This window comes from Miniopterus schreibersii, assembly GCF_964146895.1.
Source record: "Miniopterus schreibersii genome assembly, chromosome: 19".
In the NCBI taxonomy this organism is placed as follows: Eukaryota; Metazoa; Chordata; class Mammalia; order Chiroptera; family Miniopteridae; genus Miniopterus; species Miniopterus schreibersii.
The window spans coordinates 35,883,276-35,902,564 of NC_138119.1; the positions used below are offsets into that span (position 1 = coordinate 35,883,276).

The 19,289-nt window shown below is 51.3% G+C and overlaps 1 protein-coding gene across 2 annotated transcripts in view; it reads left to right on the forward strand.

Moving 5' to 3' along the window:
* The first annotated feature begins 502 nt into the window (after positions 1 to 502).
* The window catches only part of SELP (selectin P), a 34,841-nt gene continuing 16,054 nt past the window's right edge, over positions 503 to 19,289 (forward strand). The window contains exons 1-8 of one of the 2 annotated variants that reach the window (XM_081121066.1): positions 503 to 534; positions 6,110 to 6,200; positions 7,866 to 8,252; positions 11,110 to 11,217; positions 11,565 to 11,750; positions 12,220 to 12,405; positions 14,643 to 14,828; positions 16,869 to 17,054. In XM_081121066.1, coding sequence (XP_080977192.1) covers positions 532 to 534; positions 6,110 to 6,200; positions 7,866 to 8,252; positions 11,110 to 11,217; positions 11,565 to 11,750; positions 12,220 to 12,405; positions 14,643 to 14,828; positions 16,869 to 17,054 — 1,333 coding nt within the window. In that variant the 5' untranslated portion in view covers positions 503 to 531. The remainder of the gene's footprint in view (positions 535 to 6,109; positions 6,201 to 7,865; positions 8,253 to 11,109; positions 11,218 to 11,564; positions 11,751 to 12,219; positions 12,406 to 14,642; positions 14,829 to 16,868; positions 17,055 to 19,289) is intronic. The other variant, XM_081121067.1, reaches the window with a different exon arrangement.

The following is a 19,289-nucleotide window of genomic DNA, read 5'->3' on the forward strand; positions in this document are numbered from 1 at the left end:
AATCTCCCCCACCCAGCATTGCCAGAAAGCCCTCAGTGACGTTTCCTCTCCTACCTAATTATTCGAGCAGTTGTTTTTGCTCCCTCCCCTTGGAAAGGCTGCTGGAAGAGAAGGCAGGCTCTGGGAGTTCACTGGAAAATGGACACGGGGACTTTACAATCAGGACAATGCATGTTTTCCAAATATGTGCCCTTACATTGGGGCACATGTCATAATCCAAGGGACCTGACCCCTGGGTGAGGTATGCCCCACACTGCTCAGCCTGGGACGTCCAGCAGTGAGTCACACTTACTTGTCTCCCGAGCACCTCGGGAAGTAGGGGACCCCCCCCTCGCTCCCTGTGACTGTTTTTTCCCATCTGCCAGCAGTGCTCCCTGTTATCAGCATCTTCACTTTGTGGGAAAGGCTGTGGTGAACTTCTGGCAAGTGAGTAGGAAGTTTGCTCAGCACCGAGGGGGCAGCGAGGCTATAAGAGCACAAGCCGCCCGGGCTGGGCAGAGACAGAAGACCGGGAGGCGAGGCGCACAGGAGATGGTAAGTTCCTGTCTCTTTCTTATGGGCAGCGGGTGAGTACAGGGCAGGACAGGGTTCAGAAAATGAGGAATAGCTGGACTAGCCCTTTAGGGTTTGCAAGCATTTCAGAGCCTGCTGTCGTCTTGACCCTCCCAGCACCCTGTGAGCTGAGGTTATTTCCAAGTTCTAATGACCCTGCGATGCTGGACAGAGCTGGGGTTTCACCTAAGGCAGCCTGTTAGGCCTGGCACCATCTGCCTCTGGACTCCAGGCCTCTGGTGTCCAAGAGGGCTCGTGGGTACCCTCGGAGCAGGCCTTGATCCCCGGGCCCCTTCTCCAGGGATGCTCTCCTCTCTGGGTCGAACGCAGGGCTGAGCAGGTGCTCGGGACAAGCCTATGGTTGATGGGCTTCCCATCCCCAGCCCTCCAATTTCTTTCTCTGAGCCCTCGGAGTCTGCCAGGGCTGGTGGGGAGTGTCCACGTGGTTTCCATTTCTGCCTTAAGTCTCAGTGCTGCTGGGGACTCAGTTTCCTCGTCTGTAGAATGATCAAATAGTATTCTACTTAACAGTGTCACAGTGAGAGCAAAACAAGGTTACACCGAGAGCATGTAGCTCTGAGTGTGGCACAGTTACTGGCTGGGAAACGCTCACTATCATTGTTATGAGAAAGGGAAAATTCCTGGGTTCAGTGCTGTTTGGGGTCCAGGGAAGATGGAAAGGAAGGGACATACTTGAATTCATGAGCATTAGCCAGATAAGACACGTGTGGGGAGACACAGGCAGGTTTTACCCCAGCTCACCAGGAGCATCTCACGCAGGCCCAGAGCTGAATCTTAGTCTGTGGCTAAATCCTTGCGATTCGGATGAAAGAAGTCCTCTTCCCAGATAAAACTGAAAACATCCACATAAACACCGAGCTTCCTGTAAAACCGTAGCAGGGTCCCCAACCTCCACGCGGGGCTCAGGTTGAGAGCCCCACTCTGTCGCCATCAGCTCCGTGTGGCCCCCTCGGCTGAGCCTGGAAGCCTGCGGTGCAGTGCGGGCACCCGAGCCCTGGGACTGCTTCAGACATTAAAAGAGAAGACCTCTTCCTTTGCTCTTGAGCACATTTGACCTTCAGGGATTCAGGAAGCTCAAACCCTGTGTGTAATTTGGCTCAAGTTCAGAGAGAGGCTTCAATTAACCTCTAGGACCCGAGGAAAGGGGTTAAGGTTCACCAGTGGGGCACTTTCAGCAGGTAGAGCTCGGAGGGGAGCTCCTGACGGAAACTCACAGGAAGATGGTGCCGGTGTCAGACAGGGTTAAGGGGCGAAGGGCAGGTCCCGATTCTCTTCCACTCAGACCTTTAACCAGCTCAGGTCTGTAGCATCTACTTCTTACTCTTCCTTCCATTACTTGTGTTTCAAACTGAAGCTAAATGGTCCACACTCTCCCGGGCCTGTCACTGACCCTTAGAAGGTCCAGCTTCAGAGCTCCGCAAGTGGAAGCTCATCACCCAAACCCTCCAAGATCAGAGGACTCACTATGGCCCTCGCAGGTTTTCTCAGTGGTTAGAGCATCGGCTCTTGGACTGGAGAGTCCTGGGTTCGATTCTGGCCAAGGGCAGGTAGCTCGGTTACAGGCTCGATCCCTGGTCCCTGCCGGGGTCGGGGCACGTGTGAGAGGCAACCAGTTGATGTGTCTCTCACATGGATGTTCCCCTCTCTCTCTCTTTCTCTCTCTCCCTTCTACTCTTTCTGAAAAGCAATGGAAAAAATATCCTTGGGTAAGGATTAAAAAAAATAAAACAAAAAATCCCAAAAGGACTTACTAAGGATCAGATGGTGCTGAGAAGACCCTGGACCTCCCCTAGAGAGGAGGCACATGGTAGTTTCATAAACGACACTAGCTTCCCTGATCAAAAAGCAAAACAGAAATTTTATAATATTAAGTACAAAACAAATTCTTTAATTTGTAGGGAGATAACTCAGTCATTATCCAACAGACTTTTAAAATTTTTTAGTCATGTTACTTTATTTCTAATGCTAATACTTCACCTTAAGTAATGGTGGCCAGTTGTCTAATGAAAAGATGTGCTTTGATTTTTGGGGGTGATGTCCTGGGTTTCCCCCTGTTCCTATTTCTAACTTGCTGTTCAGCTCAGAGACCTTTTTCCACTGTGTTTCATTTTCTGTCCTTTACGTGGGACTCCACCACCGCCACCACCTAGAAGCTTACGGGAAATAAGAGTCTATCAGCTGTGAGCCTTGTGAAATCTGGACACTGCCGCCAACAAGTCACATAGTTCTGCCTCCTCAGTGACTGTCACATCTTCCTCCCCTCTGCATTCCCGCTGACCCCAGCCCAAGCCAGGCCCTCTTCAACTCTTCAAGACCACGCAGGCTCTTGTCTGTGTGACTCAGTGGTGGAGCACCCGCCCCTGCCTTGAGAGGGTGCTGGTGCAATTCCGGTGATGGCGCAGGCCCAGGTTGCAGGCTTGATCCCCAGCGGGGACCCTGTATCTCTCTTTCTTGCCCTTCGACTATGACAGTGGCCTCCTCCTTTTACAGCTCGGCCTCGCTGCTCCGCATTCATCACAAGCACCATCATCAGATGCACATGTTCGGGTTGCTTCTCTGATCAGAACCCTGGCCATTGGGTTCTGGCCCCAATTCACCCTCCAGGTCCCTTTCAGTTACCCTCCAGGACCTTCCTGCTCCAGCAGCAGTCCAGCCACATCACTGCATCACTGCCTCTCCTAACCAGCCATCCCCCCTCCCCCCATCTCTCCTCACCCTGGCTTCTCATCTCACTTAGAACAAAATCTCACCCCCCCCCCCCCCCCCGCTGTTTCGGTCCCCAGGGCGAAATGCCAGCAGCTGCATCTCACACTCTCCTTCCCCTTGACATCTTTCTGTTCCCAGAACGCTGGGCCCTCAGCCTCCACCTTACAGCCTCAGATTCGCCCTCCTTCCGTCTCCAGTGCCCCTTCTCCTGCTTCTCCGTGGCTGGCTTTTTCTGGTGACTCTGCTCTCCACTTAACACCGCCTGCCCTGGACTCCCCGTAAACGGAGCCACCAGGCACCCCAGCACGAACCCACCTTAATTCCTTCCCTGTCACTTACACCTATCTTCTACTTTTCACGTTTACTTGCTTAGTATGATTGTGTATTTATTGGTGTTTGTTTCACTGTCTGTCTTCTTCAATAGGATGTACATCCCATAAGGACAGGAATTATGTCTGTTTTTATCATTTTAATGCCAGTGCCTCAAAACAGTGGCTGACACATTGTAGGCACTTAATAGATCAATAGTTATTGATAAGTAACGGGAAAGGACACAGGCAGTAACCAGGGAGCTCCGATCTTGGTGTGGGGAGGAAGGGACTGGCGACAGGGCAGGCTCCTTTGGGGAGGAGATGTCTGCACTTACAGAGCTAGTCACACACAGGAGAGCATGCTCGGGGCTTTAGGAGACAGGGAACACACAGTGCATTCTGGAAACTACAGACGTTTTGTTATGACTCCATTGTAGGATTCTGTTGGGGGGGTTGAATCGAGGGGTAATGTCAGTCGATGAGACTAGATCAGTGATTTTCAAACTTTCTTCTCATGGCACATAAGCTAATTACTAAAATTCTGCAGCACAGCAAAAAATACATTTTGCCAATCTGACCAAAAAACGGGTATAATTTTGATTCAATCACACCACATAACTATTGTTGTGTTTGTTGGCTGTTGTCATTTTTTAATTTGACAATCGAAGGGAAAAGAGATCAGTGGCCCTGACTAAATAGTCAGGTATTGCATGTTTTAAAAAGTCTTGCAGCTCACTGGTTGAGAATCACTAGACTAGACAAATAGGGAAAGGCTATATCTTACAGGAGCTTGCGTGTGTCATCTTTATTTTTTCAATATGTTTTTATTGATATTTAGAGAGAGAGAGGAAGGGAGGGGGAGAGAGAGACAGAGAGAGATACATGGTCCCTACTGGGGATCAAGCCTGCAACCTGGGCATGTGCCCTCATAGGGAATCGAACCAGCCTCTTCTTCATGCATGGGCCAATGCTCAACCACTGGGTCACACCAGCCAGGGTCGAGTGTGGTCTTGAAGAGTGCATGTGCTGCTCAGGGAGTAGGACCAGCTGATGGATATTAAGTAGTGAAGCAAAGCAATCAGATTTTTGTGTTGGGAATGTCGTTCTGACCGCATGATAGAGAATGATGGGAGATGGGTAACCTTGAGGAGAAGAGAGGAGTCAGAAGATGACCGTCCTGGTCCAGGAAGGAATGATGGTGTCTGAAGCAGTGCTGTCGCAGTGAGTGGGCATCTGGAGACTGGCCAGGTGTCTCGTCAGGAGGTACAGTCAATAGGATCCATGTGAAGGGTTTGGACAAGGGAGCGATCCCCAGTCTTCCCTCCCTGGTCCCAGAGCCAATATTCCAGAACTCCTAGATGGAAGAGTGCTGGTTCCTTAACAGTGATCACCCCACTCTCTGGGATACTTGCCCTGATTTGAGTTAAGTCAGCCCCACTATCTAGTCAGGTTGTGGTCAAACACACACACACACACACACACACACACACACACACCACCCTATACACCCTACAACACCCATCAATGGAGAGCATTCTACGAAATTCTGATTTTATACAGGAGGGGTTTTAGGTAGCAACCGGGTGGAAGAGCGATAAAGCTTCAATTGCTAAGCAAATACAGTGCACTGTGTCTATGCTGCTGGGTGCTTTGGGGTGGACCTGGAGGGGCCCCCAGGCAGCGGGGAGCTTGGCCACACCACGTGCTCTGTGGTCTACCTCAGCGCAGCACGGATTTGGAGGCCAGAGGCGTGTGAAGGTAAAAACATGAAGTGGTCAAGCTTTTGTTTCAGTCAGGCTCTGCTGCTGTCATTTCGATACCTTGTTGTAGACTCTCCAACATGAGGGAGGCGGGCGAGATGAGCATTTCCAGAACTTACTTGTCTGAAAACATTTTTTAACAATGTCAATAGATTAGATGAGTTCCCAATAGAAAGGAGCGCATGAAAAATAATACATGTTATAGATCCAAGGGGAATGCAATATATAGGAATAAATGTTAAATATGTCTACACACACATATCTGTTAAGCATGGAATAGTACTGAGATATATGCTACAATGGTCCAGCAAGATGACAAAGTGTGGATCAGTAAGACAGCCCAGCACAGAGATGCTCACAGCACACTGTGTGGGTCAGGGGCTTTGCATGTGACTTCCCATTATTCGTGGGTATGGCAGACCAGTTCTTAAAGGAAGATTATTGCGTAATAATAATGACAGTGTTTTTTTACATGCACGTTACAAAATGTGTTATATAGAAAAATGTTAGTGGCATGAAGCAGTTACTCAACGCACACGCGTTGAATAACTGAAGAAATGACACAGCATCGGCGTGGTGTCCAACCAGGGAGGGACTCGGAAGCAGAGCTGTGAGAAACACGAAGTGGGGAGAGGGCTTGGGCCACCTCCTCGATGGGCCAGGCAGGATCATCACAACATAAGGATTGTGGACAAAAATGTTCTTGGCCTTACTGGTTGCACATGAGCACTAAAAGGATGTTCTCTTTTCTTGTTTCAGGCTGGCCGCCTGCGAGCCACCTGGAACTGGAGGCCTCAGCAAGTGGTGCTCAGAATCGCCCAGCTCCTCTACCTCAGTGCCCTGATCTCTGGTAACCTTTATTCTAACCCTGCACCCGGCTCTGAGTAATTAGGGTAACTTCTCCGAGTGGGAGAAATTAAGGATGGAAGCCAGTTGTTGCGAGGCATAGGAAAGCTGTCCAAGCCCAGATTCCTGGAAGGAAAAAAAAAAATGCGCCCAACACCATCCTGTTGCCAGAAAAGGCATCAGGAAGAATTTAAGCGGGTCTGTCCAGGACCAATTTATCTGTCAGGCGCAGTAGGCATAGGCCTGGTGACTCTCACGGACCCACAGATATATTTTAATTTCTTTAAAAATTATTTCCTTCTAGGTCAAAGAAAATGTTTGTAGGATATAATATTAATATACCCTATATGCAGCAATACAGCTGTAAAATATAGTTTTTAATAAATATTGTGGAAGACGGGGCCCATGGAAGTCACAACGTGGTCCTGGAGATCTCAGAACAGAGTCTTCATGGCAAAACAGTGCGACAAAGGTGTCAGGGAGGAACAAACATAACTGGCCCTCACACAGGCCACAGAGGAGAGAGTTGAATAGGAAAAATACATTATAAACAGGAAAGGGAACCATTTCCAGGCCTGATTGCTTGCATTGTACAGCTCTTCACGTGGGAGCTGGCCTCTCCTGGCTCAGCTGAGCTCCACAGGCTGAGATAACAATACTTTGCACCATCACACAGGCCCTTTAAAGGTTTGGAGGGCACATTCGTTATTTCATTTGATATCACAAACATTTCTTTAAAAAGTCCGTTTTAAACTTTAATAAGTGAGTAAGCAGAGAGGGAGGAAATAAGCAGTTAAGAACAGTGGAATGAGTGAATGTGAGACTGCGAATCAGGAGACCTGATTTCTAACCTGTCTCTGCCCCAAACCCACTGTTTCACTCAGTGCTTACTGAATGCCAGCTAAGTACCAAGCTCTGTGCTAGGTGCTGAGGAGCCAGAGCTTGAAAGGGACCATCCTCAGGACTCACAGTCTAGCAGGTGTGGACCATGTCACAGAAGCAGACACACAATACACAGCAGCAGGGCGGTGGAGGCAGTTGGTGCCATGGGAGCCCGGAGGCAGAAGCACCGAGCCAACCTGGGGAAGTGAGGGAAAGCGGGCGAGGAAGGGTGTACCGGGCCTAGGCGGGGGCAGCCAGGGTAGCAGGGAGAGCATGTGCAAAGGCATGGACGTGGGACGTCTGTTTTGCTAAGAAAGTAAGTGTGACAGGGAATGAAGCAGGACCAGCAGGTGCGCCCCCGACCATAAAGCATCTTAGTTTCCTCGTAAAGGGCTGGAACCTGTAGATAAGAGGCAGCCACCCAGACATTTCCAGGGACATTTAAGTTGGATTTGGCGAATTATTTACCATGCCTCCTTCACTTATAAAAGGAGGAGAGGATTAGATGACTTCTAAGGTCCCTTCTGGTTCTGGTATCTTATGATACGAATCTTTAACATCGGGGGCCTCAGAAGAGGGCCTTGTCCTAGTGCGACTTGACGTTCATTTTTAAGTGAAAGATGGATACCACTCTTTTCTCTTAAAACTAGAAGATTAGGCATGAAAGGGCCGTGTGTGGGGCTCTCATCTTCCAGTCAAAAGCTCCTCCGACCACACAGAAGGGCCCTCGGGCTCCAGCCCCTCCTGTAGAAACGCTACCTAACCCGACGCTGTCCCCTTTACCCAGAACTACTGAGCCAGAAAGAGGTGGCAGCGTGGACCTATCACCACAGCACCAAACCCTACACTTGGAACTCCTCCCGGCATTTCTGCCAGAGGTTCTACACGGACCTGGTGGCCATCCAGAACCAAGGCGAGATCGCCTACCTCAACGACGCCATGCCTTACTACAGCCAGTACTACTGGATCGGGATCCGCAAGGTGGGCGGGAAGTGGACCTGGGTGGGGACCAACAAGACCCTCACGGCCGAGGCCGAGAACTGGGCGGACCATGAGCCCAACAACAAGAAGAACAACCAGGACTGCGTGGAGATGTACATCAAGAGCCCGTCGGCCCCCGGCCAGTGGAACGACGAGCCGTGCTGGAGGAAGAAGCGCGCGCTCTGCTACTCAGGTAGGGTCCCTCTGCTCGGAGTCTGTCTGCTTGAAAAGCATGCCATCCCTGTGACTGCAGCCACTGAGCCAGGGACAGGGAGTCACGGGGCCAGGGACGGGCAGAGTGAATGCCAATCGAGCAGCGCCTTGAGCACCTCGAGGGAGAGACGATCCAGACCAGAGAAAACTGGGCTTTTGAAACCAGGAGGTAATTTTACTATCACCTGGCCCACCCTTCTCATTTTATAGCTGACGAAATAGGTGCTCAGGAGGTTTTAGCGTCTTGAAATGCACGTCCAGAGCTTTTTTGCCCCACTGTGCCCTAGAATGAGAGGGGTGAGGTGGGAGGAGCGTGGCCCTCCCCGGGAGGGACAGCCGCAACTAACACCCAGGCGCTGTCATTGGCTCATGTGTCTCGAGCCATTTCGGATCAGTGGCATTCAGTCCTACGAGACCTTCATCCATCATGTCCTCCTATTACTCTCGTTTTGCTGAAGAAGGAAAGGCTCAGAGCCGTCAAGGAATCTGCCCCAGGTGCTAAGCTCACGATGAGGGAGCCAGTTTGAAACCCATGTTGACTTCGAAGCTGGTCCTCCTTAGCCACGTGGGCTACCACCCCGTTTGCTCTGCATTCTCACGAGACAGTCTGAGAACATGACCAAGGGCCACAAGCACTTTATAGATTCCCCTTAGTGATAGGGCTGTTGGGCTTTGGTGAGGGCTGGGGGAGAAGGAAAGGGGGGAGGTAATGAAGGGGAGATCCTGTGAGTATATTTGATTCTCAACCCTCCCAACTCCAGACTAAGCAGACATGCACGAAAGCTTGGTCTTCCCAGCTCCACGCACCCAGTGCCAGGGCTGATCCATCTTTCTGAGGTGGCTTCCCTGCAGAGGAGCCCCCCCGGCCCTGTGCAGCACACGGGCACTGTGGGGGCGGCACCTAGGGAGGGTGCCGACTGTCCTGAGCAGAAGAACACTGTGTACTCTGAAGCTTTTTCCTTAATAAGTCACCTTACAGATGTCACCTTCTTGCTGTATATGTCCTGATTTCTTTAGATTATAAACACCTCCCCCTAGAAGCCCTCAACAACAGGAGCGGAACACACAGCATAGTGTATTCCCTCCGCTTTCTCCCTCTCCTCACCACGCTTCCTCCTGAGGGAAAGCATATCCATAAATGCATCATCATGTGGCCAGGTCTCATTTTATAAATGATTTATTTGGTTTTAAATAAATTAATTAGCTTACGACCTGTTCTTCAAAGGTCAGGATGGACATTACCAAGATATTAGCTCATGCACCTTCTCTCCCAGAGCTCACCTGTCCATGGAGATGACCTTGGCTGCTACTAGATGTCCCAATAGGCCACCGTTTCCACTCCACTCCCAACTTCAACATCCACATCTGCAAGGCAGTCTTCCCAATACAGGGTGCAAAAAACTACAGGACAGGAAAGAGAATGAAAATTATTGGCGTAAATGTTGCCAGCCCTCTAACCCGCAACACTGGCAGACATCACTAACTGGCACAGTTTCACCTGAGTACGGTTGGCTTCCATCTCCACGAACACTGATGGGCATTTTGGCATCCAAGGTGAAAGGGTCAGGGACCATCAGCTCCCTGTAGGAGATATGGAGCAGATATGTATCCTGCAACAAGACATGAAGCTGGGATAATTCCATAAATGTCAGGTTTTGTCAGACCTCAGAATAGTCTTTCAAAGAAAGATCCATTTTTTGAATTGTCATTCATTTCTTTCCTAGAGATACAAGGGAATAGAAAAATTACTAACTTGATGGAAACCCTGGAAGGGAGCAGAATACAGAACAGTGGCTGTTTTCCTTTCCTACAGTCCTGAATTCTGGGGAAGCCACAGCCAGAGCAAAGCCGCGTGCTCTGCGAGCACAGGGTCGGCGGGTGTTGCTTCTGCAGGGCACTGGCGGGGCCAAGGAGGAGCCAGCTCTGCCTCCTGCACCTTCTCTTTACTTGGAAGCCCTCCCAGCGCCTCTGTGCAGCTTCCCCAACCCCTCTGGTTGTCATGGGAACCTCTGCAGAACCTTGCATGGCTTTAGGCTTAGAGCATCTCAGAGTGGGGAGAAAACGTAGAGATCATCTAGCTTGGTCCTCCATGTGACCTACGGATTTCCTGTTGTAAAAGGAGCCCAAAGTGGACCAGGTGTGGCCAGGGCTTAGCGCACAGGAAACACCCCCAGAAAATAGTCTAGCCACAGACCCTGCCCCAGCTATGACCTCATCAATAAAAACATCAATGAGAACATCCTCAGTGCTCTGATAGCATCAGTTCCAACAGTAATCGTCCCACCAGGTAGTGCATACACCCCCAAAGAGTCTTGCAGGAAAGAGGCGCTGGCCCTTCTCCACCTGTCACCCAGTGGCACAGACTTAGCGAGGAGAGCCTGGCAGGCCACCGGCTTGGCACTGCCCAAACCTGGCATACTTATACCCATGAAGCATCTGCTCATAAAACTGCTTGCTTTTTACCAGGAGCAGGTCTTAAACATTTCACTTGGCTTCTCTGCTTGCCCACCACGTGGCACTGGGCATAGATTTGAAATGAACAAAAGGTGGAAGGGTTTGGCCCCTAATGATGGGCAGGTTGGGCTCCATGCAGGAACTTCCCTGAGGTCACACAAAGGCCACAGTAGGCGACAGAGCCAGGACTGAGATCATGTGTGCAAGCCCAAAGCTGGTGCCTTGTCGGTGCTGCAGCGTCTCTCTCTCTCCCACCCCCTTTCCCTCCCTCCCTCCCTCCTTCCCTCCCTTAAAAAAAAAAGGGAAAACATATCCCTGGGTAAGGATTAACAACTGAAAGAATCTGCTTTTCTCCACATGCCTGCCCCCTCTGTATCCACCAGCCTCCTGCCAAGACACGTCCTGCAGCAAACAAGGGGAGTGCGTGGAGACCATCGGGAACTACACCTGCTCCTGCCACCCCGGGTTCTATGGATCAGAGTGCGAATACGGTGAGGCCTCCGTTGTGCTGATATCGTGGCCGTGAGTCTTGAGCTTTCCCTACCATCTGTCCACCTGCCCCGCTCAAGCTGCCCCTGGACACTGTGCTCTGAGAGAGCGCGTCCGTCATAAATCTCGACAGTAAAAGGGAAACGCAGAGGAAGCAAACGAAGGCGGGTTACAAGCAGCAGTGGGGGAGCGAGTGGTTCCCTAGATGCAGCCCACAGAGGGGAGCAAAGGCCACAGGCTTGGGCTGGAAGCCCCGGGGCAGGGTGGGGGCTATGCAAACAGTGCAGCTTTCAGCAGGCCCGGCCTTGTCGGCGGCCTGCAGTGGAACCTCGGTGTTTTGTCCCCGCAGTCAGGGAGTGCGGACGCCCGGAGCTCCCAGAGCGTGTGCTCATGAGCTGCAGCCACCCCCTGGGAAGCTTCGCTTTCCGTTCGCGGTGCAGCTTCCGCTGCACAGACGGGCACACGCTGGACGGACCCCGCGAGCTGGAATGCTTGGCTTCGGGGGCCTGGACGAGCGAGCCCCCGCGCTGCGTGGGTGCGTACACCCCTTTCCTTCATCCGCACCGAACTTCAACTCGGGAGGGGAGAACGCTTTCTCCATTAAACAGCAGGGGAAATGAGGGGGGCCTACGCAGAGGAGGGATTCTGGGGATTACCACCACCCGCCAACCACGGTCCCGCTGCGTTTTCTATCTGTGCAGCGAGATAATCCGCTGAAGTCTCGATTCTCAGGCGGAAGCACTACGGGGGCCTCTCTCCCTCTGCTAACTGCTAAGGGCACAGAGTACAGTGAGGGATTAGGGGGCCAGTGTCATTAATCTGATCATTTTGCTTTGCTTCTCTAAAAAAGTAAGTGAAACATAAGGGTGTGTGGATCTTTCCAAACAGCTACTGAAAGTATCGCCTAAGCCACTGAGCCCATCACCTTGCCTGTCAGTTTGGGGAGGTAGACAGCAGCGGCCTAGGCTCCCCAACGCTCACGCCATTGCCTGTGGTTGTTTCAGCCACCCCATGCCCACCCCTGCGGCCCCCCGAGCGAGGACACATGAGCTGTCTGCAGGCTGCAGAGGCTCCCTCGCACCAGCCCAGCTGCAGCTTCAGCTGTGAGGAGGGATCTGTCCTGGTCGGGCCAGAGCTGGTGCAGTGCACCGCTTCGGGCGCATGGACAGCCTCGGCCCCGGCGTGCGAAGGTGAGTTTCAGGCCGTGGGGGATGCACAGTCCCCGGCACCCAGTTCCGCTGGGAGTGCAGGCGACACTGGCCAGCTGTGGAGAAGCTGGCCTGCATGGCCACGACCTAGCTCTCCTCCTACCTTCCACTCAGCCCACGAGTGCATCTGGGTAGGAAAAGAGTGTCGGCTCTAGAAGAGTAACAGAATTTACTAGATTTTACTAGAAGCAGAATGTAGAAGTCTCCCCCCCGCCAATTCGCAGCCCTCAAGCAGGTTCAGAATGGCCTCGCTCATAGTTTTACGTCAGCGGGGAAAGGGCGGCATCGGCCTCTGTAAGTAGACGCCAGAGACCTGCCGAGGCCGCACGGCGAAGGCAGAGGCAGAGAGGACACTGGAGTAAGCGTGGGGGAGCCTGTGTTGGAGAGATTCAGGTCACCCTCAGGACTGGTACTCCAGGTCTGGACAAGTGGCTTCAGGGTCTCCTGACCCTTACAGCTCCCCCCGCCCCCAATTTCCACGTGCTCCCACCGTTGCTCTCCGGCTGTGGGCATGGCTTTTCTCCTCCCTCAGACCTTTCTCTCTGTCCTTGGTTTTTCTCTCTAACTGAGCAATGTCAGCTCCTGGAACCCCTGACAAAGGAGCCATGGGCTGTGCCCTCCCCTTGCTGCCTTTGCAGGTGGCTCCCGCTGTAAATTCAGGTGTGGCCCGGCTATCCAGTGAGGGGCTGGCACACTGGCTGCCCTGGCCCGGCCGGTGGACCGCAGCCTTGCCAGCGGTGAGGGTGGGCCGTTCCTGGAGTAGCCCCGTCACGCAGGAAGGAGTTGTTCACAGCGGAATGATCCAGGGCTCTCACCTTCGGCATGGTCTCCTCTGGGCTGACGCAGGGCCAGCTTTTCAACCCCAGGAGGCATGGTTTTCTCATCTGTGAAATGAGCCAAGATTTGCAAGGGCCTTTGTGAGGATGGAGTCTATAAAAAGTATACAATTAAATGGCATCTATGACTTGCCTAGCTTAGAGCCTGGCACTTGAGTAACCTCAGTTTCTGCCTCTTTTTTCCTTTCTTGCCCCACGGGCCTATACACGCTGTGGGACAATGTCCTATGCTTGATAAGGGTCAGAACGGGGCTAAGAGGGCAAGGAGGGAGATGGCTCATTGTGGCCTTGGGAGGTGGCCTTGACAGAGGAGAAAGGAGTATGGCATTGAAGAAGAGACTGTGAGGCAACGCCAGGCAGTAATACAACAAAGCTGAAGTCTGTGCACGAGCCTCACAGCTCCCAGCTTACCAGGCAGGCAGGAAGGAAAGGGCAGCTGGAAAGTCAGGGCTGGCGCAGCGAATTCCTAGGACACCTAGATTCCAAGGCCGGCTCTGCTACTGTCTAGATGGGAGGCTGTAGGGGAGTGGCTGACACTTGCTGAACCTCACTGCTCTCATCTGTAAAGTGAGAGAGAAACGCAGGAGGATCTTCCGTTCTTAAATGCCCCAATTCTGTGAAAACCAGAAGTCTAAGCCCAGGGTGTAAGGGTGGTCTTTACACTCTGAAAACAAACAAACCAAAAAGCCAGATAAGCCAGGACCAGCCTGGAGATGAAATGGGCTGGAGAAGGAAGGGTGTGCGGAAACCAGCCTTTATCAGAGCCGAGGTCGCTGGGCTTAATCACGCTCAGGAACTCGCTTTGGGCTGCGCTCCCTGGCAGCTGCAGTCTGATTAGGATGACTTCCTGTGGGAGGCAAAGCCCACGTGGGATCGCTTTATGGGGCTAGATAATAGTGTCAACAATAAGCTATGCCATTCCAGCTTCTTCCTTAAAAGTCCAGCCTCTTCTATACCTAACCTTCCACACATACCCCAATAAATGTTTCAAGAGCACCTTCGATGCACAGACTCTGCCAGTCTCTGAGCTGCAGCTGCGAATGAGCCTGCGCCTCCGGGGGGCCGCACTCCACGGGGCACAAGCACAACAGTGTAGGAGCAGCGCAGGACCAGGGCTGTGGCAGCCCCCGCGGGTGGGCGGAAGGCTCTTAAGGAAAGTGGAGTCTCAGCTGAGCCGGCTGAGACAGGCAGGGCGGGTGAGTGATCCGGGCGAAGGGGGCATGGGGAGGTGCTCTGGGCAGTTTCCCTTGGGAAAAGCGAGGACTTAGGGTTCTGAGCATCCTGGCAACGTGGGCAGACAGATGCAGCCTTTCTCTAGGGCTCTTCTGAGGAAGAGCGGAGCCCTCGCTTGACCCGGTTTCAGACTATCATGCTCTCTTCTAGCCGTCGAGTGCAAGCCCCTGGAGAGTCCTGTCCACGGGAGCATGGACTGTTCTCCGTCCCCGAGAGAGTTTCAATACAACACCACCTGCAGCTTCCGCTGTGCGGAGGGTTTCGAGCTGAGCGGAGCCGACACGGCGCGGTGTGCTGATGCGGGACAGTGGACGGCGCCAGCCCCGCTCTGCCAAGGTACCGAGACGGCGAAGCGTCCCCTCTGTGCCCCTCAGCCTGTTAAGGCATCAGCATCTGCATCGAGCCACCATCCACTGAGGCATCAGACATGCGTAAAGCCCCTACTATGTGCAGAGCCCTCTGTGCTGGGCACTAGAGAGGAAACGGGGAGCAAAGCCAGCCGCAGGCGCAACGTCTTCGTCACCGCATGTTGTTATAGAGGTCGGGGTGCCCTGGCTGGCACGGATGGGTGGGCTGGTGCGGGGGAGATGGGGCTGGGGGAAGGACTGACGCGTGAGGAGCAGCAGGACGTCAGGGAATAATGGACGAGGCGTTCAGTCTAGTTCCTTTATCTCCTGACAGCCAGCTTTGGTCTCTCTGAGGCTCAGCCTCCTCAGCGGTGGGAGTGCTGTTACCGCCTGGCCTACCTGCCTCACTAGCGTCTGTCAGTTAATGTGAGGGAAGCAAGCTTAAAGCCGCTAGGAGCTTTACAAATGTGGGCACTGGGGTCTCTGGGCAATTTATGTAAATTCCTGAGTCTGACTGAAAAATAAGGCAGTGGTTTGAAATCACTGTCTTGAAAAGGGATTTGAAAGCCCACGTTCAGAGCACATTATTCATAAAAGTTAAAATGTGGAAGTCACCCAAGTGCCCATCAGCAGAGGAATGTTTAAACAAAATGTGCTATAAACATGCAGTGGAATATTATTCGGCCTTAAAAAGGAAAAAAATCCTGACATATGCCACAAAATGAACAAACCTCAAGAACATTATGCTAAGTGAAACAAGCTGGACACAGAAGGACAAATACTGTATGATTCCGCTTAGATGAGGTCCTTGGAGTAGTCAGAGTCATGGACAGAAGGTAGAGTGGTCGTTACCAGGGGCTGGGAAAAGGGCAAGTGGGCAGTGACTATGTAACGGGTATGAAGTTTCCGTCCAAGAGAACACAAATTGTTGTGGAGATGGGTGGTGGTCATGGTCAGTAGGGATGAACTTAATACCACTGAACTGTACACTTAAAAATGGTTAAGTGGTAAATGCCAAATTTTATTTTATGTGTATTTTACCACAATGAAAAAAATGGGAGGAGAAATGAGGCAGTGGGGGAAGAGACGACCATGCACCGTGATGGGAGGCTTGGTGAGAGCAGTGGGGTATGTAGCAGACACACTGTCCGAAAGACAAACTTTATCCAGGCAGGTGAACCATCCAGAAGAGATAGCTGGATATTCTCTTATGCATCCAGATGTGGCCTCAGACTCCCTTGCTGAGCCCCCTAGGGTTTCAATTCTGACAGCCAGGGTCTGCATCTGACACAGAGCTGTAACGATATTACTATCTGCCAGGACTGCTGCTGCTACTAATCCTAGCAGATAATACTTACTGCGCACTTCAGCCTCGCTCCATGAGGCGGTTACACTCATTGTTCTTGTTGTGAAGATGAGACTGAACATCTATAGAATCCACATGTTCTCCCTATATGATCCTCTATTTTATATACTGTAATATATAGTAGATCACACAGCTTATATTCTGTTTTTCACTTAAGTCATACTGTAAGACACCTCCCTTATCTTTTCAAGGTGAAATATGCCATTTTTAGTGACTTCCACCTTCCTCTCAAGGATCCACCATAACTTACTTTCAGCCTCTGATTAGTGGCATTTATATTTGTTTTCAGTACTTTGCTCTTATAAATAATGTGGTGATAAACAATCTATGAATTGATATTTAGATATGTTATGTTGATTATGTACTTAGCATAGATTCTCTTGGGTTTATTTTTAAAATTATGATATTTTGATATTTCAAAATATGGTATTTTCAAAATTATTGATACATGTTGCCAAAATGTTAAATGGTGGCTCAGCATTTTCCTCACAAGACCCTTCAGGTGCCACTGTGATGAAAGGACACTTTTCCCGTCCACGTTACACAGGCCCAGCTTAGAAACCCCTGCCTTTGGCACTCACTTGGGCTAAGAGGTGGAAATCCATGAGAACTCGTGTAGTGCTGTTTCCTCGCTCCCTCACTCCCTCCCTCCCTCTCCCGTAGCTTTGCGGTGCCAGGACCTTCCAGCTCCGAACAAGGCCCAGATGAACTGCGTCCACCCCCTCGGTGCCTTCAGGTACCAGTCCACCTGCAGCTTCGCCTGTGCTGAAGGCTCAGTCCTGGTGGGAGCGAGCGAGCTCCAGTGCTTGGCTACCGGGAGCTGGAGCTCTCCGCCTCCAGAGTGCCGAGGTAAGATGCGTTCTCCCCAGCATCTTGGAAACGAATCGTAGGCTGTGTTCTAAAAGGCTGTATTTTAGAGGTGGAAACTCTCTCGTGGCCAGGAAGTTGATACGGACTGGAAAATTCATGAGCCCTTTCATCCTGTAACCTGGCGATTCAGGATGCAGGTGCCCTCGGGAGCCAGGCAGACAGCACAAGTGGCAGGACGCTGGGCAGTGGGCGACGGGAAGGGCCCCAGCCAACGACTGACCAGGCCTTCAGCAGGACCTGTGATCAGGACCCAGGTGAACTGTGCTGACTTAGCTAAAAACAGCACCCGGAAAGAAGGCCAGAGGACAAAAGCAGCTCGAGGCCTGCTGTGCCAAGGCTGACCTGGCATCTGATCCCTAGGAAGCACAGAGTCTCGTGGGGGCATGGGGGCAACAGATGGGCATCATGGTGGAACGGGGGGGCTCTGGTTCATTGGTGCCTGGCTGCAGACACCCTCCAATTCTGTATAAGATTGCAAAAATTCACGTAGGATGAAGTGAAGAGACAAAAAGAGGAAGAGACTAGTCTATACAGGCCAGGTTATGAAATCTCAGAACAGAAAGAGCACACTCAGCGTAAGCCCAGGCACCTGCACTGTACCCGATACGGACCAAGGCCGTGTGCTCCGTCAGCACCGAACGAAGTGCAACCGGCTGTGATGGCCGGGCTCAGGGCCTGAAGGGCACGAGCGCTTCCTGTGCTCCCCTTTCCTTTCCACTCAATGTACCCGATTTTTAGTTACATTCATGGCAAATGCTGCTTTTCCAAAGCAATATTTTCATTTATAAAAGCTACAGAAAAATAAGAAAATAGAGAAACAATAAAAATCCTCTCAAATACCCCCACCTTAAAATAGACACTGTGAGCATTCTTGTATGAATTCCTCCAGTTTTCCCCCATCCACTTTTCCCTCCATGCATTTAGTATTTTTATGATACTTCTACAGTTTTAATATATAAAATTAAGCAGGTAAAATGCTGGAAAATTCTGCATTGGTTGCCTTCGCCTTTCTCTTTGCACAAGCTTTTAAAGTCTGAGTGAAAGCAGGCAACTCTGTTCTTAATGGAGAGGAAACCACTTGCCATTCAGGTCACACACGGGCCTGCGCACCCCCCCCCCCCCCCCACTGTTAAACTGGGGCAACAGTAAACACATGAGTGAATGACTGAATGAGCGAACTCAGCCGCACTGGAGCTGGGGTGGGGCCCACATTCTGAGGCTTGTGACGGTGCCCTTCGCTCACATCCTGGCTGCCTTGAAGCCTGGACATGTCACACAGTCCACGCAGCTTTGGGGAAGAGGGTTGTCGGAATCATTCCATTAATACATTAATGTGTTAATGTATGAAAACATTCAAACCTGTGAAGAATTTTTTGTGAGTTTATTTCAGCCAAACTGTCGACATATGCTGTAAGGCTCCCGAGAATGGCAGTTTTGCACCTTGCTTTATAGATTACAATCAAAGAAGACACAAGTGGGTTACAGGAAATTCATTGGTGATAGATTAGGGAGGCGAGAGAAAAGAAGGGGGGCCTCTGGGATTGGATAAAAAGTAAACTGATAGACACATATTTCTTTTACATAGGTGGGTACAGATAGTTAACAGTCAACAAGATATCAATAACAATGAGAAGATTCTTGGTCTCCGCCCTGGTGCTGAAGGCCCAGAAAAAGGGGGGAAAGTACTTTGTTTTGCAAAGCATGTTAATCAGATGTGTTATCTCAGATGGGGAAAGACAACTGACAAGCTTTCTTTAACCTTTGTGAAGGAAAAATACTCCCGTAGGGTGTGACTACCAACCATAAACTGCTTATGTTTAAAAAGTTTTCATTTCAGACCATCTGTGGTTACTTTAGGTCTCTGAGTTTGCACCATACAGGCCTGCTCTGAGCTTTTCAGGTTTAGCATGTAGCCCCCTTTCGTCCACACGGGCAACGCTGGGCTGTGCGGGGCACAGATTACAACTCATTGCCCCACACTGTCCCTGTGTGGGCGTTGCCCAGCAAGGTTGACATGCGGCTTCCTGTGACCTCCCAGTTCCCTTCTGCTTTTGGTTCCTTATTTACTCCTACTGAACTTTCTCCTCTTGTTGCTGGGTGAGCATCCAGTGAAGTGCCCACATGTGGGCTGGACAGGAAGGTGCCAGGAGGCTTGCAATTCACTAGCTGTTGCAATACTTCTAAGAGAGTCTTATCAATTTCCCTTTTCAGTGC